Source organism: Drosophila pseudoobscura, chromosome X (genome assembly GCF_009870125.1).
Source record: "Drosophila pseudoobscura strain MV-25-SWS-2005 chromosome X, UCI_Dpse_MV25, whole genome shotgun sequence".
In the NCBI taxonomy this organism is placed as follows: domain Eukaryota; kingdom Metazoa; phylum Arthropoda; class Insecta; order Diptera; family Drosophilidae; genus Drosophila; species Drosophila pseudoobscura.
The window spans coordinates 24,175,896-24,197,651 of NC_046683.1; the positions used below are offsets into that span (position 1 = coordinate 24,175,896).

At 42.3% G+C, this 21,756-nt stretch overlaps 2 protein-coding genes across 2 annotated transcripts in view; both read left to right on the top strand.

Moving 5' to 3' along the window:
- Positions 1-10,989: 10,989 nt before the first annotated feature.
- LOC26533394 (uncharacterized) lies at positions 10,990-11,572 on the top strand. Its single transcript, XM_033384044.1, has 3 exons — positions 10,990-11,150; positions 11,215-11,431; positions 11,496-11,572. The coding sequence occupies exons 1-3, from the start codon at positions 11,120-11,122 to the stop codon at positions 11,554-11,556; spliced, it is 309 nt and encodes a 102-aa protein (XP_033239935.1). The 5' UTR covers positions 10,990-11,119; the 3' UTR covers positions 11,557-11,572.
- Positions 11,573-12,992: 1,420 nt separating this feature from the next.
- The window catches only part of LOC6903689 (39S ribosomal protein L3, mitochondrial-like), a 33,823-nt gene continuing 25,059 nt past the window's right edge, over positions 12,993-21,756 (top strand). The window contains exons 1-3 of the mRNA XM_033382810.1: positions 12,993-13,138; positions 13,197-13,299; positions 13,360-13,904. Of these exons, the coding sequence (XP_033238701.1) occupies positions 13,101-13,138; positions 13,197-13,299; positions 13,360-13,904 (686 nt within the window). The 5' untranslated portion in view covers positions 12,993-13,100. The remainder of the gene's footprint in view (positions 13,139-13,196; positions 13,300-13,359; positions 13,905-21,756) is intronic.

Below are 21,756 nucleotides of genomic sequence, written 5' to 3' on the forward strand. Positions count from 1 at the left end.
TTGTGTTTTTATAGTTTTCTCGTATCTTCAATATTGTGGATGCTTTAGATTTTCGTCCTTTATGGGGGGCGAAATGGGGTGGAGCGATATTTTGAGATATACGTTTTATAATGAAATCTGACAGGAGTGCGGATACCAAATTTGGTTACACTAGCCTTAATAGTTTCCGAGTTTTGTGGATGCCCCAGATTTTCCACCTTTGCGGGGGCGGAAGGGGATGTGGCCAAATTTGGAGGCCAAAAGGTCAAGGTCCGACATCACAGGAGTGTGGATCAAAAATTTGATTGCTATAGCTCTTATAGTCTCTTAGATCCTTCAACTCACATTTTACAATTGGCTAAACCGACCATGAAACCTGTGTGTTAAAGAGAGACAGAGCGAGAGAGAATGAAATTGTTTTCTTGATTCTGGCTATAATAATTATACGATCTGGTTCAGATTTTGCATTTTAGAAGATATAGTCATCCTCTACGATTTTGCGTTTTCTGTTTTCTCGTATCCTTGAAATTGTGGATACCACAGATTTTCGTTCTTTGTGGGGGCGGAAGTTGGCGGGGCAAAGTTTTGAAATATTCTTGTAACAGTGACATATCACAGAAGTCCGGATATAAAATATCGTTGCTCTAGCTCTGACAGTCTTGAGCAATACGTGCTGATATGGCCGGACAGACTGATAGACGGACGGACGGACAGACAGTCAGGGCTCAATCGACTCGGCTATTGATGCTGATTAAGAATATATATATTTTATGGGGTCGGAAACGATTCCTTCTGGACGTTACACACATCCACTTTTACCACAATTCTAATATACTCCAATACTCATTTTGAGTATCGGGTAAAAAAGCGAGGGGAACGTTGTGAGTTGCTGCGGAGACCACAACTCTACATTTATACCTAGTCTTGCTCTAGTCTTAATAGATTCCGAGATTTGTGGATGACCCAGATTTTCGTCCTTTGCGTGGGCGGAAGGGGGTGTGGCGAAATTTTGAGACCAAACGGTCAAGGTCCGATATCACAGGAGTGTGGATCAAAAATATGGTTGCTCGAGCTGTTATAGCATCTGAGATCCTTTAACTCACATTTTACAATTGGCAAAACCGACCACGAAATCTGTGTGTTAGAGAGAGACAGAGCGAGAGAGAATGAAATTGTTTTCTTGATTCTGGCTGTAATGATTTTACGATTTGGTTCAGATTTTGCATTTTAGAAGATATAGTCATTCTCTACGATTTTTCGTTTTCTGTTTTCTCGTATCTTTGAAATTGTGGATGCCACAGATTTTCGTTCTTTGTGGGGGCGGAAGTTGGCGGGGCAAAGTTTTAAAATATTCTTGTAGCAGTGACATATCACAGAAGTCCGGATATAAAATGTCGTTGCTCTAGCTCTGATAGTCTTGGAGCAATATGTGCTGATATGGCTGGACAGACTGATAGACGGACGGACGGACAGACAGTCAGGGCTCAATCGACTCGGCTATTGATGCTGATTAAGAATATATATATTTTATGGGGTCGGAAACGATTCCTTCTGGACGTTACACACATCCACTTTTACCACAAATCTAATATACCCCAATACTCATTTTGAGTATCGGGTAAAAAAGCGAGGGGAACGTTGTGAGTTGCTGCGGAGACCACAGCTCTAAATTTATACCCGATACTTAATCAGAATGGCTCTCCTTCGGCAGACGCCGCGAACATTAAACGACACGACAAAGAGTGCGTGCGAGAGAGACAGAAAATCAGTCTGCGCGTGACGTCGGACGCTGCATAGCCACTGCAAATAGGTTTATTCCTTTTGGCTATCAAAATAATCCGATCTGATCCAGATTCAGAACCGGATAGATATAGTCATTTTCTATGATTGTGCGTTTTTAGTTTTCTCGATTCTGCAATATTGTGGATGCAACAGATTTTCGTCCTTTGTGGTGGCGGAAGGGGGTGAGGCGAAATTTTGAGATATACGTTTTATAGTGAGATCTAACAGGAGGGCGGATACCAAATTTGGTTGCTCTAGCCTTAATAGTTTCCGAGATTTGTGGATGCCCCAGATTTTCGTCCTTTGCGGGGGCGGAAGGGGATGTGGCGAAATTTTGAGACCAAAAGGTCAAGTTCCGATATCACAGGAGTGTAGATCAAAAATTTGATTGCTCTAGCTCTTATAGTCTCTGAGATCCTTCAACTCACATTTTACAATTGGAAAAACCGACCATGAAACCTGTGTGTTAGAGAATGAAATTGTTTTCTTGATTCTGCCTATCATAATTATACGATCTGGTTCAGATTTTGCATTCATCCTCTACGATTTTGATTTTTCTGTTTTCTCGTATCTTTGAAATTGTGGATGCCACAGATTTTCGCTTTTGTGGGGGCGGAAGTGGGTGGGGCAAAGTTTTGAAATATTCTTGCACAACGAAAGGCGCCTTTCAGCGATGGACCACTGTATTGAAGCTGTAAGTGACCCAATTTCCTTGTTCTTTTTTGCGCCTTAATTCGTAAAATCGTAAAAGGCATGCGCAGTGGCCAGCCGCTGCTGATAAGAGAGCGCAACGCTTGCGTTCCCCACGCTCGAAGCTTTTCGTTCTCGTCGTTGCCAATTCTGCTTTAGGCTTGCAGTGCTCGCTTTCCGTGCATTTTTGTAATGCATTGAAACGTAGCAGACAAATACACTAAACAAAAGAAACAATTTTTTAATCTCCTTAAACCAACAACCATAAAAATGTTTTTTTATTTTTAATTAAATTTCGTTTTGGCTCACCATGGCGGATCGCTGGTCTGACCCCCGCGGCTTTTTATAATTTTTTCCCCGTTTTTTCTTTATACATATTTAATTTCCTTATTTCTAATATCATATATTATATTCATATACCCTATCGTTTATATATACATACCTCTATAAATATCTAAAACTTTTCTCTTTCTCCTTTAGTGATTAAGCCTCATATTTTTCCATTTTCATTAAAATTTTTTTCCCTTGATTTGCCTACTAGTTGTAATTAAAGACTTGTGTTCTTTCTAGTATTAAGCCCAGAGAAATATATTGAATTATGTCAGCCATGAATATGGAGTAGACTTCTAATTTCCTGGTGACATGGTGATGTCATCGGGTAGGGTGAGAATATTAGGGATTTCCAGAACCTTTCGCACCACTGGAAATGGGTCGTGTGGGTCGACTTCCATCTCAAGGCCTCACGCCCTCGATATTTTTGGAACACCCCGACGAAAGCCCCTAGTACTTTCGAGTACGCCCTATGTATGATTGTGCCATTTCATTTCGGTTATGCTCGGAATAGGCAAATTGTTGTTTTCGGAGTTAGCTCCCTGTAGAGTCACGGGATTCTACAATTTTAAAGTTTATTTCCCCCCCCCCCAAGTTACCGAATGAGCACGGAACCAGAGAATCCCCACCGGCAGTGACCTCGACATCCCCTCCAATCCATCCCCTACTGACATATAGAAATATATAGTTGACTTGTTACAATACTTTATGGGGTCGGAAACGATTCCTTCTGGACGTTATACACATCCACTTTTACCACAAATCTAATATACCACAATACTCATTTTGAGTATCGGGTATAAAAATGGAGCGACCAGCAATTGGTGGTATTAAGTAAACATTAGTATGCATGAATTGGCTTTTTTTATGATCAGTGCTTTGAAGCCTTTAAATAAACGACTAATACACGCCTGTCGAAATGGACTTCATAGATGGAAAATACCACTATAAGCATTTGGCATGATATTACTGCGGATTTCAGGTGCTCCCGAAATAATTTCGTTATTGTCGACCAGGACACATACAATTACAGCTCTAATATTCATTCTGCAACCAAGGCACCGCACCAAAGTAGATATACTGGAAAATATTCTCAAAATTGTTCGGAAAATGCTTGAAGTCCAGAAGGAGCAGATGAAATTATGGGAGGAATAGCAGGAAAAAAAAGCGAGAGACACTCCAGCAAATTGCGAGTAGCCAAGCCAAAACCAACTTCCAAACAGAGCTGCTTCAACTCTTAAGGGAGTCAAAAGCGTGACATTATATAGTAATTATCAGCCAGGGTATGGTTTTCATGTTAACAAAAGTATTCTGATTTGCTTTTGAAACCACATTGATGCTCTGGTTTTCAAGAGAAAACGAACACATTTTTCTCCACGTAATGAAAAGTAAACGGCTTTTTATACGTCAAAAAAGCGTCGAGGGTTGATCACTAGAGACACATTAATCTGCCCTCTCTGGTAATTGCGGAAGTCTCATCAGGATTCCCAAGTGCTTAAACGAGGACGCTTTCCACACTTTGGCTTCTCTCATTCTGAGGGCAGAAAGTGTTGCCACCGATATGGCCTTATCAATCTTAAGACTTTACAGGAAACGGTTTGCTGCCATCTCCTATTGGCATTTTGCTCGAACAATTCGTGCGTGAGGAGCCTGCACGTAGCCAAAGGCATCGCTACTTGCTCCCTCTCCGATAAGAGAAAAATCGTAGTACCCTGGCTGGCTAGCTCGTCGGAGTCGTCGTTCCCCTCGATTTCCGTGACCGGGGACCCATATAAAGAAGATATCTGGGAAGCAAGCTGGGAGTCTGCGATCACACTGGGCGGAATACTCGCCGTGAGATGTAGCCTCAGCAGCCGTTCCATCGAGTTCAAAAGGAAAGACGATAGACTAATTGGTGTGAAATCTTTTGAGGCAGTGTGCGAGCGCTTGCCTGCCTTGGGAATGAAAACGACTTTGGTCTGAAGCCCTCGTAAATTATTTTGAGCCAATTAATGTCTTTATGTCCCGCGTGAATCAGTTGGGCAGGGAAAATGCCGTTTGGCCTCGCGTACTTGTGAGGTTTAAAGCTTTTGATCGCCCAGGAAATGTTCTCCTATCTTGTTCATTCCTTTTGAATCATATTTTCTTAACCCATATTTGAGTCGGACATAATTGGTCAGTGCAACAACACTTTTCGGATTCGTGCGATAGGATAGAAACAGCGTGTCAGACAAATTAAATTATTAAATACACAGGGGTGCATCTTCGATGTCTTGATCTTCTTAACTCGCTCACTTTCTGCCGTCGTTTTGCTTCATAGAGAACAATTGAAAATATTAAACCATTTTCATCACTCTGAATTATTTTTGAAGCAAACAGGTCAGCTGTTTTTGTTTGTCAGAATCAATGAGAGAATCAATGAGCAAATCAACACAAAAAATGTTTGAAAACGGGAGCACTTAATAACGAAAACGAAAAGTTTTGCCTGAAAACATAATAAACATAAGTAATTGAAAACTGGAGTTTTCATAGTTGCACAGTATTTTACCCTTTTTCTTCGTTTACATTAATTTCGTCGATGAAATTAATTGGTGTTTGGTACGTGCGAAGAATTTGTAAATTCAAATCATTATAAGCTATTTACACTTACGACCATCCACCATTCATTTCAAGGATGGTGTTCGGGCCAGCCGCTGAAGAATAACCGTAACTTTAACATTATTATTGTATGAGCAGAGAGAGCCGCCTATGTTGTAAAACGTTGACGTTCTGCAGAGCTGCTGCGCTCTCCCGCTAAAGGGGCTCTCTGCCGCCGCTACTTCGGCAACTACTTTGATCTGCTGCCGCCAAGCTTTTTTGGCACCTATGTGTTTCAAAAATGAAAAGAGATTTTGGGTTAAACTTTATAATTCGTATTTAATCTTGGTGGCTTAGCGGAAGCCGATTGCTTGCTATTGCCAGATAAAATTTATTCGAGATCAATATGCAGCCAATGCGCTGAGGGGTTAGCATAGAACTAAACTATAGACGACGGCGTTAGATCAAAGTGATTGCCGAAGTGTGCGGCAGCAGATCAAAGTAGTTGCCGAAGTGGCGGCGGCAGAGATCCCCTTTAACGGGAGAGCGCAGCAGCTCTGCAGAACGTCAACGTTTTACAACATAGGCGGCTCTCTCTGCTCATACAATAATAATGTTAAAGTTACGGTTATTCTTCAGCGGCTGGCCCGAACATACTCCCCCCGTTGGGAGCTAGTCTCTCAACAGATTCCTTAAGGGGCAGCAAACATAGCCGAGCGACGGCCCTCCTGATGTTTCCTGAGGATGTCTTCAGGTCAGCGACGCGACACGCCGTCCTTGCGCAAAACGACATCGACCACTCTAGCCAGTGGCCAACGCATTGGAGGAAGATTTTCGTCCTTCACCAGAACGAGGTCGTTCTTGCAGATGTCTTGCGCGGGGGTGCGCCACTTCGCGCGCTCTTGCAAAAGAGTGAGATACTCTTTGCGCCAACGGCTCCAAAATATTTGTTGTAGTTGGGTAACCCGCTGCCAGCCATCCAGACGATTGTAGTTCAGCTTCGTTAGGTCAGGCTCGAGGATTTGCTCATGGGGGCCGCCTAAAAGCAGATGAGCAGGAGTCAAAATGTCTAAATCATCACGATTTTCTGAAAGCGAGAGCAAAGGGCGAGAGTTAACAATTGCAGTGATCTGACAGATCAGAGTGCGCAGCTCGTCGAAGCTAAGCACAGATGGTCCAACTGAGCGGTACAGGTGATATTTTGCGGTCTTCACGGCCGCTTCCCACAACCCGCCAAAATGCGGAGAGCGAGGTGGGATGAAACGCCAGTCGATCGAGTCAGCCAAGCAGGATTCGTGGACCTCCTTCATATGGGGTTCGCTCAGACAAAGCTTCTTTAGCTCCAGAAGCTTGTTCTTGGCCCCAACGAAGTTTGTCGCATTGTCCGACCAAATTTGACTTGGCCTTCCTCGAGTGGAAGTAAAACGCTTTAGTGCGCCTAGAAACGATGCGGTGGTCAAATCCTTTACGAAAAAGGTCCACAGTAATCTACTCCAGTGACTTCAAAAGCTCGAGATCCTCCCAAACGTTCTTTAGGTAGGTCTCCCATGATGTGTTCAACCATGCGCGGCCTAGTCCTGAAGCATCTCACACATCTGCTGACGACCCTTGACACTGCTTTAACACCTCCAATGGACCAATATTCCAGCCGAATTTTGGATAGCAAGGCGCGAGGTCCGGCATGGAGGTTTCTTTCATGATAATTTCTTATCAGCGCAAAGGTAATGGAATGTCCCTTTGGCAGAATGAGCGGGTGCTGAGCGTCAAATCCTAGCGATGAGTTGCCAAGACGACCTCCAACTCTAAGTAGTCCAGAATGATCGATGAACGGGTTGAGCGAACTAATAGAACTGGATTTCATGACTTGACCATTGCGCCGAATCTCCTTTATGTCCATCCACAAATTTGCCAGCTGAATGTGTCGAATTAGAAGATGCGTTCCTTGCCGAATATCAGAAACGGTGAGTCCTGGATGCCTAAGACGATGTATAAATTTATGCATGTAGGCGAATGTGCGCTGCATGCGAAAGAATGAATTCGCAAATTTGCATCCGGACGTGAGATCGGCATGTGGAGACGTGATTAGCAATCCTCTCTTGCGAAGCTCCAAAGTTGCTATGTTGTTAGATGGAGATACAGGCCACTTATCCTTGGAGCCTAGCAAAAAGGATGGGCCGTGAAACCATAGCTCTGACTGGATAAGATGGTTGGGAAGCGAGCCTCTGGAGAGAATATCAGCAGGATTTAAAGATGTGGGAACATAGCGCCATTCCATGGCTGCCGTCAACTCCTGAATTGATGCCACTCGATTTGCCACGAAAACTTGAAATTTAGCTGGCTCGTCCCTAATCCAAGATAATGCTGTTGACGAATCCGACCAGCAATAGAACCGACCTGTAAAGATTCCCATGTCCTTTACATTCTGCATGATTTTCGCAAGCAAATGGGCTCCACTTAATTCCAGCTTAGGAATCGATATAGTCTTTAGAGGCGCCACTCGCGACTTCGAGCACAAAACGTGGCTCGAAGACTGGGCTTCCCTGGACACGACATACACGCAAGCGCCATATGCTTCTAAGCTGGCATCACAGAATCCGTGAACTTCTGCAGCCACACTAGAACGAAGAACCAAGCGAGGAAATGAGATCCGAGAAATGCTTGCCAAACTATTTTTCAAGTCCATCCAAGTTGAATGCAACGCTGACGGTAGGCTTTCATCCCAATCCAAATTTTCTCTCCAAAGCTGCTGAAGGAAGATTTTGCACCTGGCAATGACTGGATTTATCAATCCAAGAGGGTCGTAGAACCTCGCAATCGTAGATAAAACCGACCGCTTTGATGGCTTTGAGTTTGTGTCCAGTGCGGACAAGGCAAAAAGCAGCTGATCCGAAGCAGGGTCCCACGCTAAGCCGAGAGTTTTGGCTATGTCGCATCCATCATTAAACTTTAAGAACTTCTCTATGTCATCTTCAGGGGTTCCCTCAAGTACTTCCTGGTGACTGGAGCACCATTTCCTAAGTCTAAAGTTACCACGGGACAGTAAAGCTGATGTTTGGTGCATCTTGTCCATGACCTGTGCGACCGAATTACCGCCCGAAATAAGGTCATCCACGTAAAACTCCTGCCGCAGAGCAGCTGAGCCAAGAGGGTAGGATTCACCCTCGTCGATGGCCAGCTGGTGCATTGCGCGGAGCGCTAAAAATGATGCAGCCCTCGTGATGCACAATCGTCTTCTTCTTTGGAATTCAACCCAACTTCCACACAATTCTCGACTTCCCAAAACATACGAACAGTTTTATCCAACCTTGCCTCCATCTCAGCTATCGAATCTGGACAATTGTGCGTGGCCAAAAGCGCCGAGCTTGATACCTTCTGTCCACCACCAGATACGATCCACCCAAGCCGGGTCTTCTGCAGAAGAGGCAGTCCATCGGTGAGTTTGATTTGCCCTACGCAGAGGAGATCATAAAAAACGCTCGCACCAATGAGAAGATCAACCCGTTGGGGATTGAAAAATGCAGGATCAGCGAGGTGAATGTTAAATGGAATACGCCAATCGGATACATTTACTGCCATACTTGGTTGAAAATCGGTAATCGTGGGGGCGATGAGAGCAGTAAGCGTAGTTGTGTAAGCAGAGGTGCGAGAATGCATACAAATGCTTATGGTGGATCCCTTAGTAGAAACGCTGGTATCGCCCAGCCCAGACACAAGTGCAGACGATTGAGTTCTCCTAAGCTGAAGCTGCTGGGCGAACCTGGATGTGACGAGATGCAGCTGCGATCCTGAATCTAAGATGGCACGACAAGGAACTAAAACGCCAGACCGATTCTTCACGAGAACCACGGCTGTAGCCAGAAGCACGACATCAGAGTCAAGACCTTGGGCAGCAAGAGAGGTAGACGATGGTAGAGACGAGCTGCTAGCAGAATTTTGAGCAACGGAAAGAGTGTCCGGTTGAACGGCCAGATCGGGAGGAGTAATACCTGGGCAACCTTGTGTTGTTGGCTGTATACTATCGAAGTGCAACAAACTATGATGCCTACCGCCGCATACTCGACATTTTCCACTATTGCATGCGCGGGTCCGGTGCCCCGGTTTTAGGCAATTGAAGCATAGGGAAAGCTTCTTCACTTCTTTGTGGCGCAGCAACGGTGAGAGATTTCCGAATATCTTGCACGAGTATATTCCATGGCCCGCTGAGTGGCAAAATATGCATACAGACGGGTCGGCGGAAGAGTTGGAAGCTACAAACGTTTTCTTAACATGCGTATAGGAATGGTTTTTTCCCACCTGATCGCTACTAGCGTGTGTCGCTGTAGCATATTCCAATCGCTCCATTTTCTGGCAGCGTTGCTGCAAGAATTCGAAGAATTCCTCTGCGGTAGGTATAGCATCCGACGATGTGTGCTCCTCCCATTTGGTTTGCGTCTTCGAATCCAACTTCTGCAGCAGCATGTTGATAACCATGAATCCCGAAATCTCCTCAGCAGTTCCCAATGTCTGCAACGCTCGCATGTGTAAATTGACTGCATCCGAAAACTCCCGAAGCCTTTTAGCAGAAGGCGAGTCTACCCTCTTTAGCCCAAGAATCTTCTTGATGTGTGCCTGGAAAACAAGTCTTTTGTTATTAAAGCGTTTATTAAGTATATCCAGAGCCGCACGATAATTGGCACTGGAGAGCTCCAACGATCGAACCGAATCCAAAGCCGCATCAGCGAGGCAAGAGCGAAGGTGCTGGAATTTCTCGATGTCACTGAGATCCGCATCCTCTTCAATCACCGATTTGAACATTGCCATAAAATCCGAGAACTCGACGTATCCACCAGAAAACTTAGGCACCTTCAGCTCAGGAAGTCGCTGCTTGTGAGCCATGATGATGGTACTATGTCCGGAATGGCTTGGCAGAGTCGTAGAATGCGCAGCGGCGTGTGACTGGCTTACTTCAACAGCAGCCAGCAACTCAGCTTTCAACGATATGAAAAGAGTATCGAAGATTTCGCGCAGCTCACTCCCAATCTCGTTTTGATCGAGAGCCTCCAATTCATTATGGGCCTTATTAAATTCCTCTCGAATTTCTGCCAACATATCAAGGCGAACCTCGACTTCGGCGGCGGTCAGCTTATCGATTTTATTCCCCGCGAAGGATTCGCCAAGTCTGTGCAATCGATCATATAATGACTGACTTTTACGCTTATACAGACTCAGTCTGGAATCAGCCACCACAATATTTCCGCCCGCGCCTGTATTTGGATCGTTGTCCATGTTAACCGTTGTGCAAAATCGACACAAAAACGGAAAATGAAATACCGCTTAAGAGACGATGTATAGACGCGAGAGCGAGAATGCAAGACACGAAAAGTCAAGAACCGCGGCTGCAGCTGCGCAGAGAATGAGAGATTCGACGCTTAAAGTACCAGAATTTGTCTATAAATATTCCAGCCGAACTCTCACTGAATTTGCACTTTAATAGGCTATTCACACTGACGACCATCCACCATCCACCATCCATTTCGGGGATGGTCCGTAAGGTTTTGCCGTTCTGAAAATTTCCCAGTTAGTTCACCATCCATTTTGGATGTTCCTAAACCGCACGTTTCTATGCGATAGTTAGCCGATGGTTTTCAAATGCAACTCTGAATAATTGTCATTCACAATTGAAAAATGGTATTCACTGCGAAAACATAAACAATGATTGTGACAAAATTAACAAAAAACAAAAACAACAACAGAACAGCTCGGAAGGACAGCAGACCAAATTTTCGAAAAACTTATTAATAAAATGGATTTAGTGCCAGAAAACTCCTCCAGTGGTACGTTGAATAGATATATTTGTTTTTTATTGTTTATAATATATAATATTATTACACAATGCAGCAAACAAGAGAACAACAGCAGGCGGCAGGGTGAAATGGAGTGCCGCGCTTGAGTGCCTGCTGATTGACATATGGCAGGAGAAAATTGAAGACTTGCGCGGACCACGCAAAAATTCACATGTGTACATGGAGATGGCCGAGTCCATGAAGGAGGCTGGGCTTGAGCTTGGATGGGGCGAGATAAGGACAAAGCTCGAGAACATGACCAAAAAATACAGGTAAATATTATTGACTCTGCCAAATAAAAGATTGTGAAACCTACTATTTTTTTATACTTTGCAGGATTGAAAAAAATAAAATTGGACCGAGCGGGGGTGCTCCATCTGTTTCTGTTTCTGTTTGAGATGCCAAGCTTTTTTGGCACCTATGTGTTTCAAAAATGAAAAGAGATTTTGGGTTAAACTTTATAATTCGTATTTAATCTTGGTGGCTTAGCGGAAGCCGATTGCTTGCTATTGCCAGATAAACTTTATGCGAGATCGATATGCAACCAATGCGCAGAGGGGTTAGCATAGAACTAAACTATAGACGACGGCGTTAGATCAAAGTGATTGCCGAAGTGTGCGGCAGCAGATCAAAGTAGTTGCCGAAGTGGCGGCGGCAGAGAGCCCCTTTAACGGGAGAGCGCAGCAGCTCTGCAGAACGTCAACGTTTTACAACATAGGCGGCTCTCTCTGCTCATACAATAATAATGTTAAAGTTACGGTTATTCTTCAGCGGTTGGCCCGAACAGATGATCCGTAAGTTTTTGCCGTTCCGAAAACTTCCCACTTAGTCCACCATCCATTTTGGATGTTTCTAGACAGCACGTTTCTATGCGGTAGTCAACCCATGGTTTTCAAATGCAACTTTAAATAATTTTCACTCACAACGAAAAAGGGTATTTTACTGCGAAAAAATAAGCAATGATTGTGACATAAGAAACATAAAACAGCAACAACAATAAAAACAAAAAAAGACTTATAGAGCATAAAAATAAAATGAAAGAAGCAGCAGAAAATTCCAGTGATAAGTTTAATAGTAAATAATATTGCGTTTGCCAGTCAAAAAATTTTGAAACCTACTATATTTTTATAATTTGCAGGTTTCAAAAATATTTAATCTCACCAAGCGGGGTGCTCCATCTGGATGGCATTATTTCTATAAACTCGTTCCTGGGATCTCTGCGTGTCCACAATATGGAGCAGAAACCGTGGGACAACCACAGCAAGTTAAATTAAATATATTTTTTTACAACTATATTAAAAGGGTTCAAGGTTCAAGGGTTAAAAGGTTCATTACAGATGTTGCTGAATTCCTTACGGATCCTGCAGCTCCACTAGTTTTTCTGTCAGAAATGGGCCCCCACCAAAAGGCCTCTAAAAAGTCCTCTGTTCTACTGACTGATTAGTATTCCTGGCTTATTTTTTTAGGGAAGATACCCAGCATCTCATCCTCGTCAAGGTTATAGTCTTCATCATCATTGTTATTCATTTGCAGTAACATTATCAGTTGGTGCAAGAAAATATTTTCTGTTGAACCACAGCCAAAATAATTGCTTAATCTTCATTTTGAGACAGCAACAGATTAAAAAATTAATAATATTAATAAAATTATGAACTTGTTATTGGCATCAGTTGTTTTTGATAGATGGTGTATGGTTCCAGTGTAAATCGGAGTTTCACATCTTTAAAAAAAATCCCACCGTTCCACAGGGATGTGCTCAGTGTGCCGAGACTATATGTCGTGTTCATTGTGGGAAATTGTAATGCAGGTTTATCAGACGTCACAATACACATCGAAAGAATCGATTGGTTTTTGGTGAAACCAAAGAATCGATTATATCGATGTTTGAATTGATTTTTGCCCAGCTCTATTAAGCAGGCTGCTGTTGGTTATATAAGTAACATGATTCAGAGTGTTGTGTTTCAGCTCTCGAGGCTCCGGTTGGAAACATCTGTCAATTTATCTTTTTCTATATGTTAACCTATTTCTTTTAATTAGGCTTGGCAGCTGTATCGTTCCTAGTCCACAAGTACGAGGTAAGGGCTATTTGAGCCGACCCCGCTTAAGGAATCCGTACTGGAATCTTCGAAAAGAACGCACCGTAAGCAAAGTCTCAAAACTTACTATTAGCCATTTTGACATTGATTCTTGACTTTTAAAGAATACGGAAGATTTTGTGACTGCAGAAAATAAACATTTTGTCAATGAGCTAGTTTATGACAAATACGGTACTCCAGCGCTTATCAAGAGCATACAAGCCCATGCCAATAATTTTATCCAGACCTATGATCCGGAAGATGGCATTCGTCCCTGGTCCCCGCACACTAGGCGTTGCGGTGTAATAGCACGTAAGATTGGTCAGTACCCGCTATGGCTTAAAAATGGCAAAAAAGTGCGCACCACATTGTTGCAGATTGCTGATAACCATGTTATTAAGTACATGCCACACGAAGAATGTCGGCCTCAAAAGAATTTGAGCCGTGTTCATAATTCGAACCAGTATGGCTGTCTCCTCGTGGGCGCTGAAAGTACGAACCCATCCATGCTGACTAAAGAATACTGCGGGATATTTCGCGATGCAGGCGTCGTACCAAAAAAAAATATCATGCGTTTTATGGTCTCACCAGATGGAGCACTAGCACCCGGAACACCTTTAAATATTTCCCGCTTTCGCGTTGGAGAATATGTGGATGTTCGCGGCAAAACGTGAGTATTACGGAGCACTAATAGTTCGAAATAAATAGGACATACATACATACACACATACATATGTGTAAATATATACAGCAAAAGTTTCGCCGCCCATAACAGCCAAACGAATAAAGCCAAGCAAACCAATTTTGTTCCCCCATTTAAATACTTCTATTCTTAACAAATAAACAATAATTTCATGAACAAATACAAATTTTTTAAAGAATGAAAAATAAAAAGCGAAAAAAAAACGCATGTACTCACTTTTTCACTTTTTATAAAAATTAAAGTAAATCATAATATTAGCATTTTGTGCATAGACCCATATTAGAAATTGATTTTTTAATACGGGTTGGAATGCTCTCTTATCAAATTCCCAAGAATATCTTTTGGAATACGATTGCATTCCGCATCTACATGTCCTCAGAGATCACTTAGGGCTCACGCACACTGTAGCTGAAATTGGAGCTGAAAGCGGAGTTGATAGCTTATTTATAAGCTCTGAAAAAAAAAACACACTGCACCGGTGCAAGTGCGCACATTGCAGACCGAGCTTAGCTGAAAGCTGAAAAAGCTTGCTGAAATCAGCTCAGCTTAGTTTGATCAATTAAGAAATTTTGTTTTTTTTAGCAAGCTGATTGCTGATTTTGTTCAAGTGTATTGGTTCATAAGTGCGAAACATTGTTAAGGGAAATTACGATTAACCCAGCGCTGGGAAATATGCGGGACTATTACAAATATTTGAATAATAGTCTTATTTCTATCATTTCTGGAAGGCGATAAATTGGGCAAACAAGTTTTATTATTTACCATTTTCATAAGTCAATAATAAATATAATATACTATGTCCCCAAGTACAGTAAACGAAAGACATTACAGTGTTTATTATTACACAAAATACTTAACAATTGAAAAATGTATTAATAATTCGTAAAATAAAAGCAATATTAATACAATACACAACGGAAATGTGGTTGAAATACACGGAATTAAAAAAAAAACGAGGGGGAACGTTGTGAGTTTCTGCGGACACCGCAACTCTACAGTTATACCCGATACTAAGTCAGTATGGCTCTCCTCCGGCAGCTCCGCTAATATTAAACGACACGACAAAGAGTGCGTGCGAGAGAGACAGAAAATCAGCCTGAGCGTGACGTCGGGCGCTGCGTAGCCACTGCAAATTGATTTGTTCCTTTTGGCTATAAAATGATCTGATCTGATCCAGATTCAGCAATCTGATAGATATGGTCATTATCTATGATTCTGCGTTTTTAGTTTTCTCAAATCTGCAATATTGTGGATGCAACAGATTTTCGTCCTTTGTGGGGGCGGAAGGGGGTGGGGCGAAATTTTGAGATATACGATTTATAGTGAGATCTAACAGGAGTGCGGATACTAAATTTGGTTACCCTAGCTTTAATAGTCTCTGAGATTTGTGAATATCCCCAGATTTGCATCCTTTGCGGGGGCGGAAGGGGGTGTGGCGAAATTTTGAAATAAACTCGTCTCGGTCCGATATATTAGGAGTGTGGATACCAAATTTGGTTGCTCTAGCTTTTATAGTCTCTGAGATCTAGGCGCTAATGTTTTACTCTAAGCAAAGCCGCCTATGCTACGTGTGTGTTAGAGAGAGACAGGGCGAGAAAAAGTGAAATTGTTTTCTTGATGCTGGCTATAATAATAATACGATCCAATTCAGATGCGTCTAAAAGATATGGTCATTCTCTACGATTCTGCGTTTTTGGTTTTCTCGTATTTTTAAAATTGTTGATGCCACAGATTTTCGTCCTTTGTGGGGGCGGAAGTGGGCGGGGCAATGTTTTGAAATATTTTTGTAGCAGTGACATATCACAGAAGTCTGGATCCAAAACATCGTTGCTCTGGCTCTTATAGTCTTTGAGCATTAGGCGCTGAAGGGGACGGACAGACGGACGGACGGACAGACGACATGGCTCAATCGACTCGGCTATTGATGCTGATCAAGAATATATATACTTTATGGGGTCGGAAACGATTCCTTCTGGACGTTACACACATCCACTTTTACCACAAATCTAATATACCCCAATACTCATTTTGAGTATCGGGTATAAAAAACGAAGAAAACTTCCGTCTGGCTACTGTACGGGCTGTGAAGTAATAATTAATTAACAATATAATAATAATAATTATAATGATAACTTTTTGATGCCACTTAAGGAGATCGACAAAGTTAGGCAATGGCTTTTAACTATCAGATCAGCCGACAATATACGCACCTGCCAGCTGATTCTGCGTGAAAAAAGCTCTCAAATCAGCTGGGCTTTCAGCTCCGATTTCAGCTACAGCATGCGCGAGCCCTTAGGTTAAATGGCCAATCCCAAGCCGTAGTTTCACGATTGACCATAAGTTTTCAATCGGATTAAGTTCGGTTGTTTGAGAAGGCCACTCCATCAACTTCAAATTTTGATTAGCCAGCCATTCTCGAAAATTGTTCGCAATTTGCTACGGATTCCTATCTTGTTAAAAAGTTATTTAAATTCGGGATAAATAAATTTCTCCGGAAAATTAAAAAGTTGGGCTTGCAGAAGTTTTAAATAGTCCTCTTTGAACATAATACCATCAATTATTTGTAGAGAACCAACCTGCTACCATGTAAAGCATCTTCAAACCATAGTAATATGAAATAATCAGGCAGGCTCCGTTTTTCATTTACGTTTTCAGCTAAAATGTTTTGTTTTGGTTGTAAGGCTCTCCAGTTTTCACATATTTTTGCTGTTTGCACCAAAACGAAAATTGTTGTTGCCCTGTCAATTTTTTTCCGAGCCAAATTTGAGGTTGGGTTAATATAAATGTATTTATAAAAAAAGCAAAAGATAAATTACCCTGATATAGGTGTCAAGTTTATGTTAATGCATCAATAAGTCATCTATTTTTTTCTGTTTGCAATTAAGGTTCGTTTCGTTGTATAAAATGCCGTTTACTTTCCATTTCGTCAAAGAAAATGTTTTCGTTTTGAAAACGGAAAAATCTTGCAGAATGTGAAAACGGGAGCACCAATTTATGTGATTTTAAAAGTAAACCGAAAAAACTTTTGTGAAAACCGGAGCTGGCTGTATTGGAGGTAGAGCAACCAAATTGTGTGTGCAGACTCCTGTAAGATCATACTGAAACAAGTGCTACGGGAAAACCGAAAACGCAAAATCAAAAACGAGGGGGAACGTTGTGAGTTGCTGCGGATACCGCAACTCTACATTTATACCCGATACTTAGTCAGTATGGCTCTCCTCCGGCAGACGCCGTTAATATTAAACGACACGACAAAGAGTGCGTGCGAGAGAGACAGAAAATCAGTCTGAGCGTGACGTCGGGAGCTGCGTAGCCACTGCAAATTGATTTGTTCGTTTTGTCTATAAAAATGATCCAATCTTATCCTGATTCAGCAACCGGATAGATATGGTCATTCTCTATGATTGTGCGTTTTTAGTTTTCTCGATATCGGACCTTTAGGTTTATTTTCAAAATTTCGCCCCAACCCCTTCCGCGCCCACAAAAGACGAAAATCTGTGGCATCCACAATATTGAATATACGAGAAAACTAAAAACGCACAATTATAAAAAATGACCAAATCTACCAGATTGTTGAATCTGGATTAGAACGTATGACTTTTATAGATAAAAGCAACAAATCAATTTGAAAGGGCTACGCAACGCCCGACGAAACGTTTTCTGTCTCTCCCGCACGCACTCTTTTACCCTCAATGTAGCCATACTGATTTCTCAAAACTTTCCCCCTCGTTTTCTTTGCTGTCTGGCCACTGACAAAACAGAAAAAGACCAAGTCTCTTCGCTTGTGGTTTCTGTTTCGTGTTTTCGGGGGAGCGAACACACTATCGTGTCTCACAATAAAAACTTAAAGAGACATTTTTAATCAAACGGTCACAGAAAAAGTGTCAGTGGCTAATCAGAACCAAAAAATGGTCTGTGTATGTAAGATATTATTAAGAGTATTGTTTATTCGTATTATTATCGCTTATTTGGTATCCACACTCCTAAGATATCGGACCTTGACGAGTTTGTTTCAAAATTTCGCCACACCCCCTTCCGCCCCCGCAAAGGACGAAAATCTGGGGATATTCACAAATCTCAGAGACTATTAAGGCTAGAGTAACCAAATTTGGTATCCGCACTCCTGTTAGATCTCACTATCAAACGTATATCTCAAAAACCTCACCCCCTTCCGCCGCCCCAAAGGACGAAAATCTGTGGCATCCACAATTTTGAAGATACGAGAAAACTAAAATCGCAGAATCATAGATAATGATCATATCTATTAGGTTGCGGAATCTGGATCAGATCAGATAGTTTTTATAGCCAAAGGAAACAAAGCAATTTGCACTGGCTACGCAGCGCCCGACGTCACGCTCAGACTGATTTTCTGTCTCTCTCGCACGCACTCTTTGTCGTGTCGTTTAATATTAGCGGCGTCTGCCGAAGGAGAGCCATACTGACTAAGTATCGGGTATAAATGTAGAGGTGCGGTCTCCGCAGCAACTCACAACGTTCCCCCTCGTTTTTTACTTGGATGTTGACATGCAATGACTGCATCTTGCGAGAGGCGATGCAATTGCTGCACCGTCAAGTGACCCGTCCGAAACCAGCAGAAGGCTGTTACGCGAGCATGCAGGAAAGTTAGCTATTAAACTTATATTCGAGGAAAATTAGCACTAAACTAACACTAAGAGAACGAGGGGGAACGTTGTGAGTTGCTGCGGCGACCGCAACTGTACATTTATACCCGATACATAGTCAGTATGGCTACATTGAGCGACAATGTGTGCGTGCGGGAGAGACAGAAAACGTGTCTGAACATATCGTCAGGCGCTGCGTAGCCACTGCAAATTAATTTGTTCCTTTTGGCTATAAAAATGATCCGATCTGATCCCGGTTCAGCAGTCTCATAGATACGGTCATTCTCTACGCTTCTGCGTTTTTAGTTTTCTCGTATGTGGATGCAACAGATTTTCGTCATTTGTGGGGGCGGAAGGCGTTGGGGCGAAATTTTGAGATATACGTTTTATAGTGAAATTTGACAGGAGTGCGGATACCAAATTTGGTTACTCTAGCCTTAATAGTCTCTGAGATTTGTGGATATCCCCAGATTTTCGTCCTTTGCGGGGCGGAAGGGGGTGTGGCGAAATTTTGAAACAAACTCGTCAAGGTCCGATATCACAGGAGTGTGGATACCAAATTTGGTTGCTCTAGCTAATGCTCGCTAATGTTTTACTCTAAGCAAAGCCGGCTATGCTACGTGTGTGTTAGAGAGAGACAGGGCGAGAAAAAGTGAAATTGTTTTCTTGATGCTGGCTATAATAATAATACGATCCAATTCAGATGCGTCTAAAAGATATGGTCATTCTCTACGATTCTGCGTTTTTGGTTTTCTCGTATTTTTAAAATTGTGGATGCCACAGATTTTCGTCCTTCGTCTGGGCGGAAGTTGGCGGGGCGAAGTTTTGAAATATTCTTGTAGCAGTGACATATCACAGAAGTCTGGATCCAAAACATCGTTGCTCTAGCTTTTATAGTTTTTGAACACTAGACGGACAGACAGGGCTCAATCCACTTGGCTATTGACGCTGATCAAGAATATATATATTTTATTGGGTCGGAAACGATTTCTTCTGGACGTTACACACATCCACTTTTACCACAAATCTAATATACCCCAATTCTCATTTTGAGTATCGGGTATAATTAGGCATGCATTCAAAATACAAAGCCCACTACAATTACTAATTACTAGAAAGATGTGTAAGGATTAGTCATTTAATAAGAGAAAGAGAATTAGTGGTGGATATGGTAGAGGGAATTATAATCCGAGCATAAGACCCTAAACGGTTCATGCAAGGAATAATTCGATCTACAAAACAACGGTATAAAATTTCTAGTAAGTCCGATAGGAATCGTGAAGTTTATGCGCCTCAACAGATCAGGGCTGTCTATGTCACCTCTGATCAAGTTGTGCATAAAAATCGAACCAAATATTTTTATACGGTTAACTAAGGATGGGAGGTTTACTAATAACAGTAACAAGAGTAAGATGGGAGTCTCACACCTTCATCCCAGTTAAGGCCCCGCAGAGCAAAGAGCAAAAAGATTTTCTGTACTGATTATATACGGTCCTGGTGTACTTTGTACTGAGGGCACCATACAGAGGAGCCGTATTCTAAGATCGGTCGAACAAGCGAGGTATAGAGAGTCTTTGTTATATAGGGGTCGTCAAATTCCTTTGACCACCAAGAATAAAGGGCCTAAATGGCTGCCCCGAAGAAACCTTTACTGGTGAAGAGAGGGAGTTTTTGAAGAGGACTCTTTGAAACCTGGAACAAAGATAGCTAGACATCCATCTCAGGAGGTTGGGCGGAAACCCTAAAAGGTCAAGTTTATGCGCTAGAAGGAAGTGGTTTACAGAGTCGAATGATTTACTAAAGTCGGTGTAAGTAACATCCGTCTGTAAGTTACTTTGAAAGCCTTTAATAATGAATGAGGTAAACTCTAACAAGTTCGTGGTGGTTGATCGCCGCCTTATAAATCCCTGCTGAGTGTGATATATAAGTGACTTGACCATCTCAAACATTTTGGGAATGGCGGATAACTTTGCTATACCTCTATAATTGTTTGCTTCAGACTTGATACCCTTTTTATGGGGAGGAATAATAAACAATTCCTTCCAGATCGGGGGGAAGCAAGAAGATTCAATGGACTGGGTGAATACTTTAAGCAAGGGTCCATACAGTGCCTCGGCGCAGTACCTGAGTACACAACCTGGAACCCTGTCTGGACCCGGTGAAAACACCGGCTTAACAAGTCGAAGATAATGAAGTAAAGAACATTCATTTAACAAAGAACAATTGCCTGATCATTATTTGCCGACGTATTACAGGATGATAGCGAGGATGGGTGTGCGGACATTCTACGCTTACTGTTTACGAAGCTGTAAAACTGTTTAGGGTGCTGAGAAAAACGTATCCTGAATCGAGATAGGTAGTTCTTATAGCCTTGAGCATTAAGAAGTGAAAAGTTTGACCGTGCTATTACTTAGCGAGAGTGAGAAGTAGGAGAACCAACTTCTTGAAATTTTGTATAAAGTCTTGATTTTATGTTTTTTAGGCTGGATAACTCTTTGGTAAACCAAGGAGGTATTCAAGATCTAATCGGACAAGAAAGGGGGGCACAAGAATCGAAAAATGCGCCAGGAGCATGGTAAAAAATGTTTGTGCCTTTTATGACATCAGTGCACAAGTACAAAGCGGACCAATCAAAATCCCTAATTAGATTATTAAGCTTCTAAAATTTGGCTTTACGAAAGCAACGGAAACGTTCAGGTGGCCTACTCGACCGATCCAATACAGTTGGTCCTATATCTAGCGACACTTCGAAAGTTGGATGGTAGGCGTCTTCAGGTATAGTAAGCGGAAGGGCTCGGGTTAACAACACTAAGGTCGGATCCGATACAAAGCACAGATCAAGCAATCGACCCAAGGAATTTTTCACATGGTTGACTTGCGACAGGGATAGGTCAAGCAAGCCGTCAACAAAGTCATGTCGTGATATGGGCACTAGGTTACTAGACTCGTTTAGATCTTTATGAACCTGGACTGTGAAGTGTTCCGACGTGAAGATAGAGTCCACTGCAATCAGAACCCCTCGTGCACGTCGAGACGAACGGTCCTTTCTAAAAGTTGTGTACCGACCTGCCAAAACCTCGGAACTAAGAATGTCCGGCTTTAACCAGGTTTCAGTAAATACAATAACGTGGGAAGCAAATGCAACACTATCCCGGAAAAGAATGCTGAGTTACTATGTACTTACATTCTGATAGGTT

What these genes read in the sequence shown, in the direction of transcription:
- LOC26533394 (XM_033384044.1), top strand. Translation starts at nt 11,120, where the DNA reads ATGGATTTAGTGCCAGAAAACTCCTCCAGTG. An exon ending in GCCAGAAAACTCCTCCAGTG is followed by an intron (nt 11,151 to 11,214) that starts GTACGTTGAATA and finishes TACACAATGCAG; the next exon opens with CAAACAAGAGAACAACAGCA. An exon ending in AACATGACCAAAAAATACAG is followed by an intron (nt 11,432 to 11,495) that starts GTAAATATTATT and finishes TATACTTTGCAG; the next exon opens with GATTGAAAAAAATAAAATTG.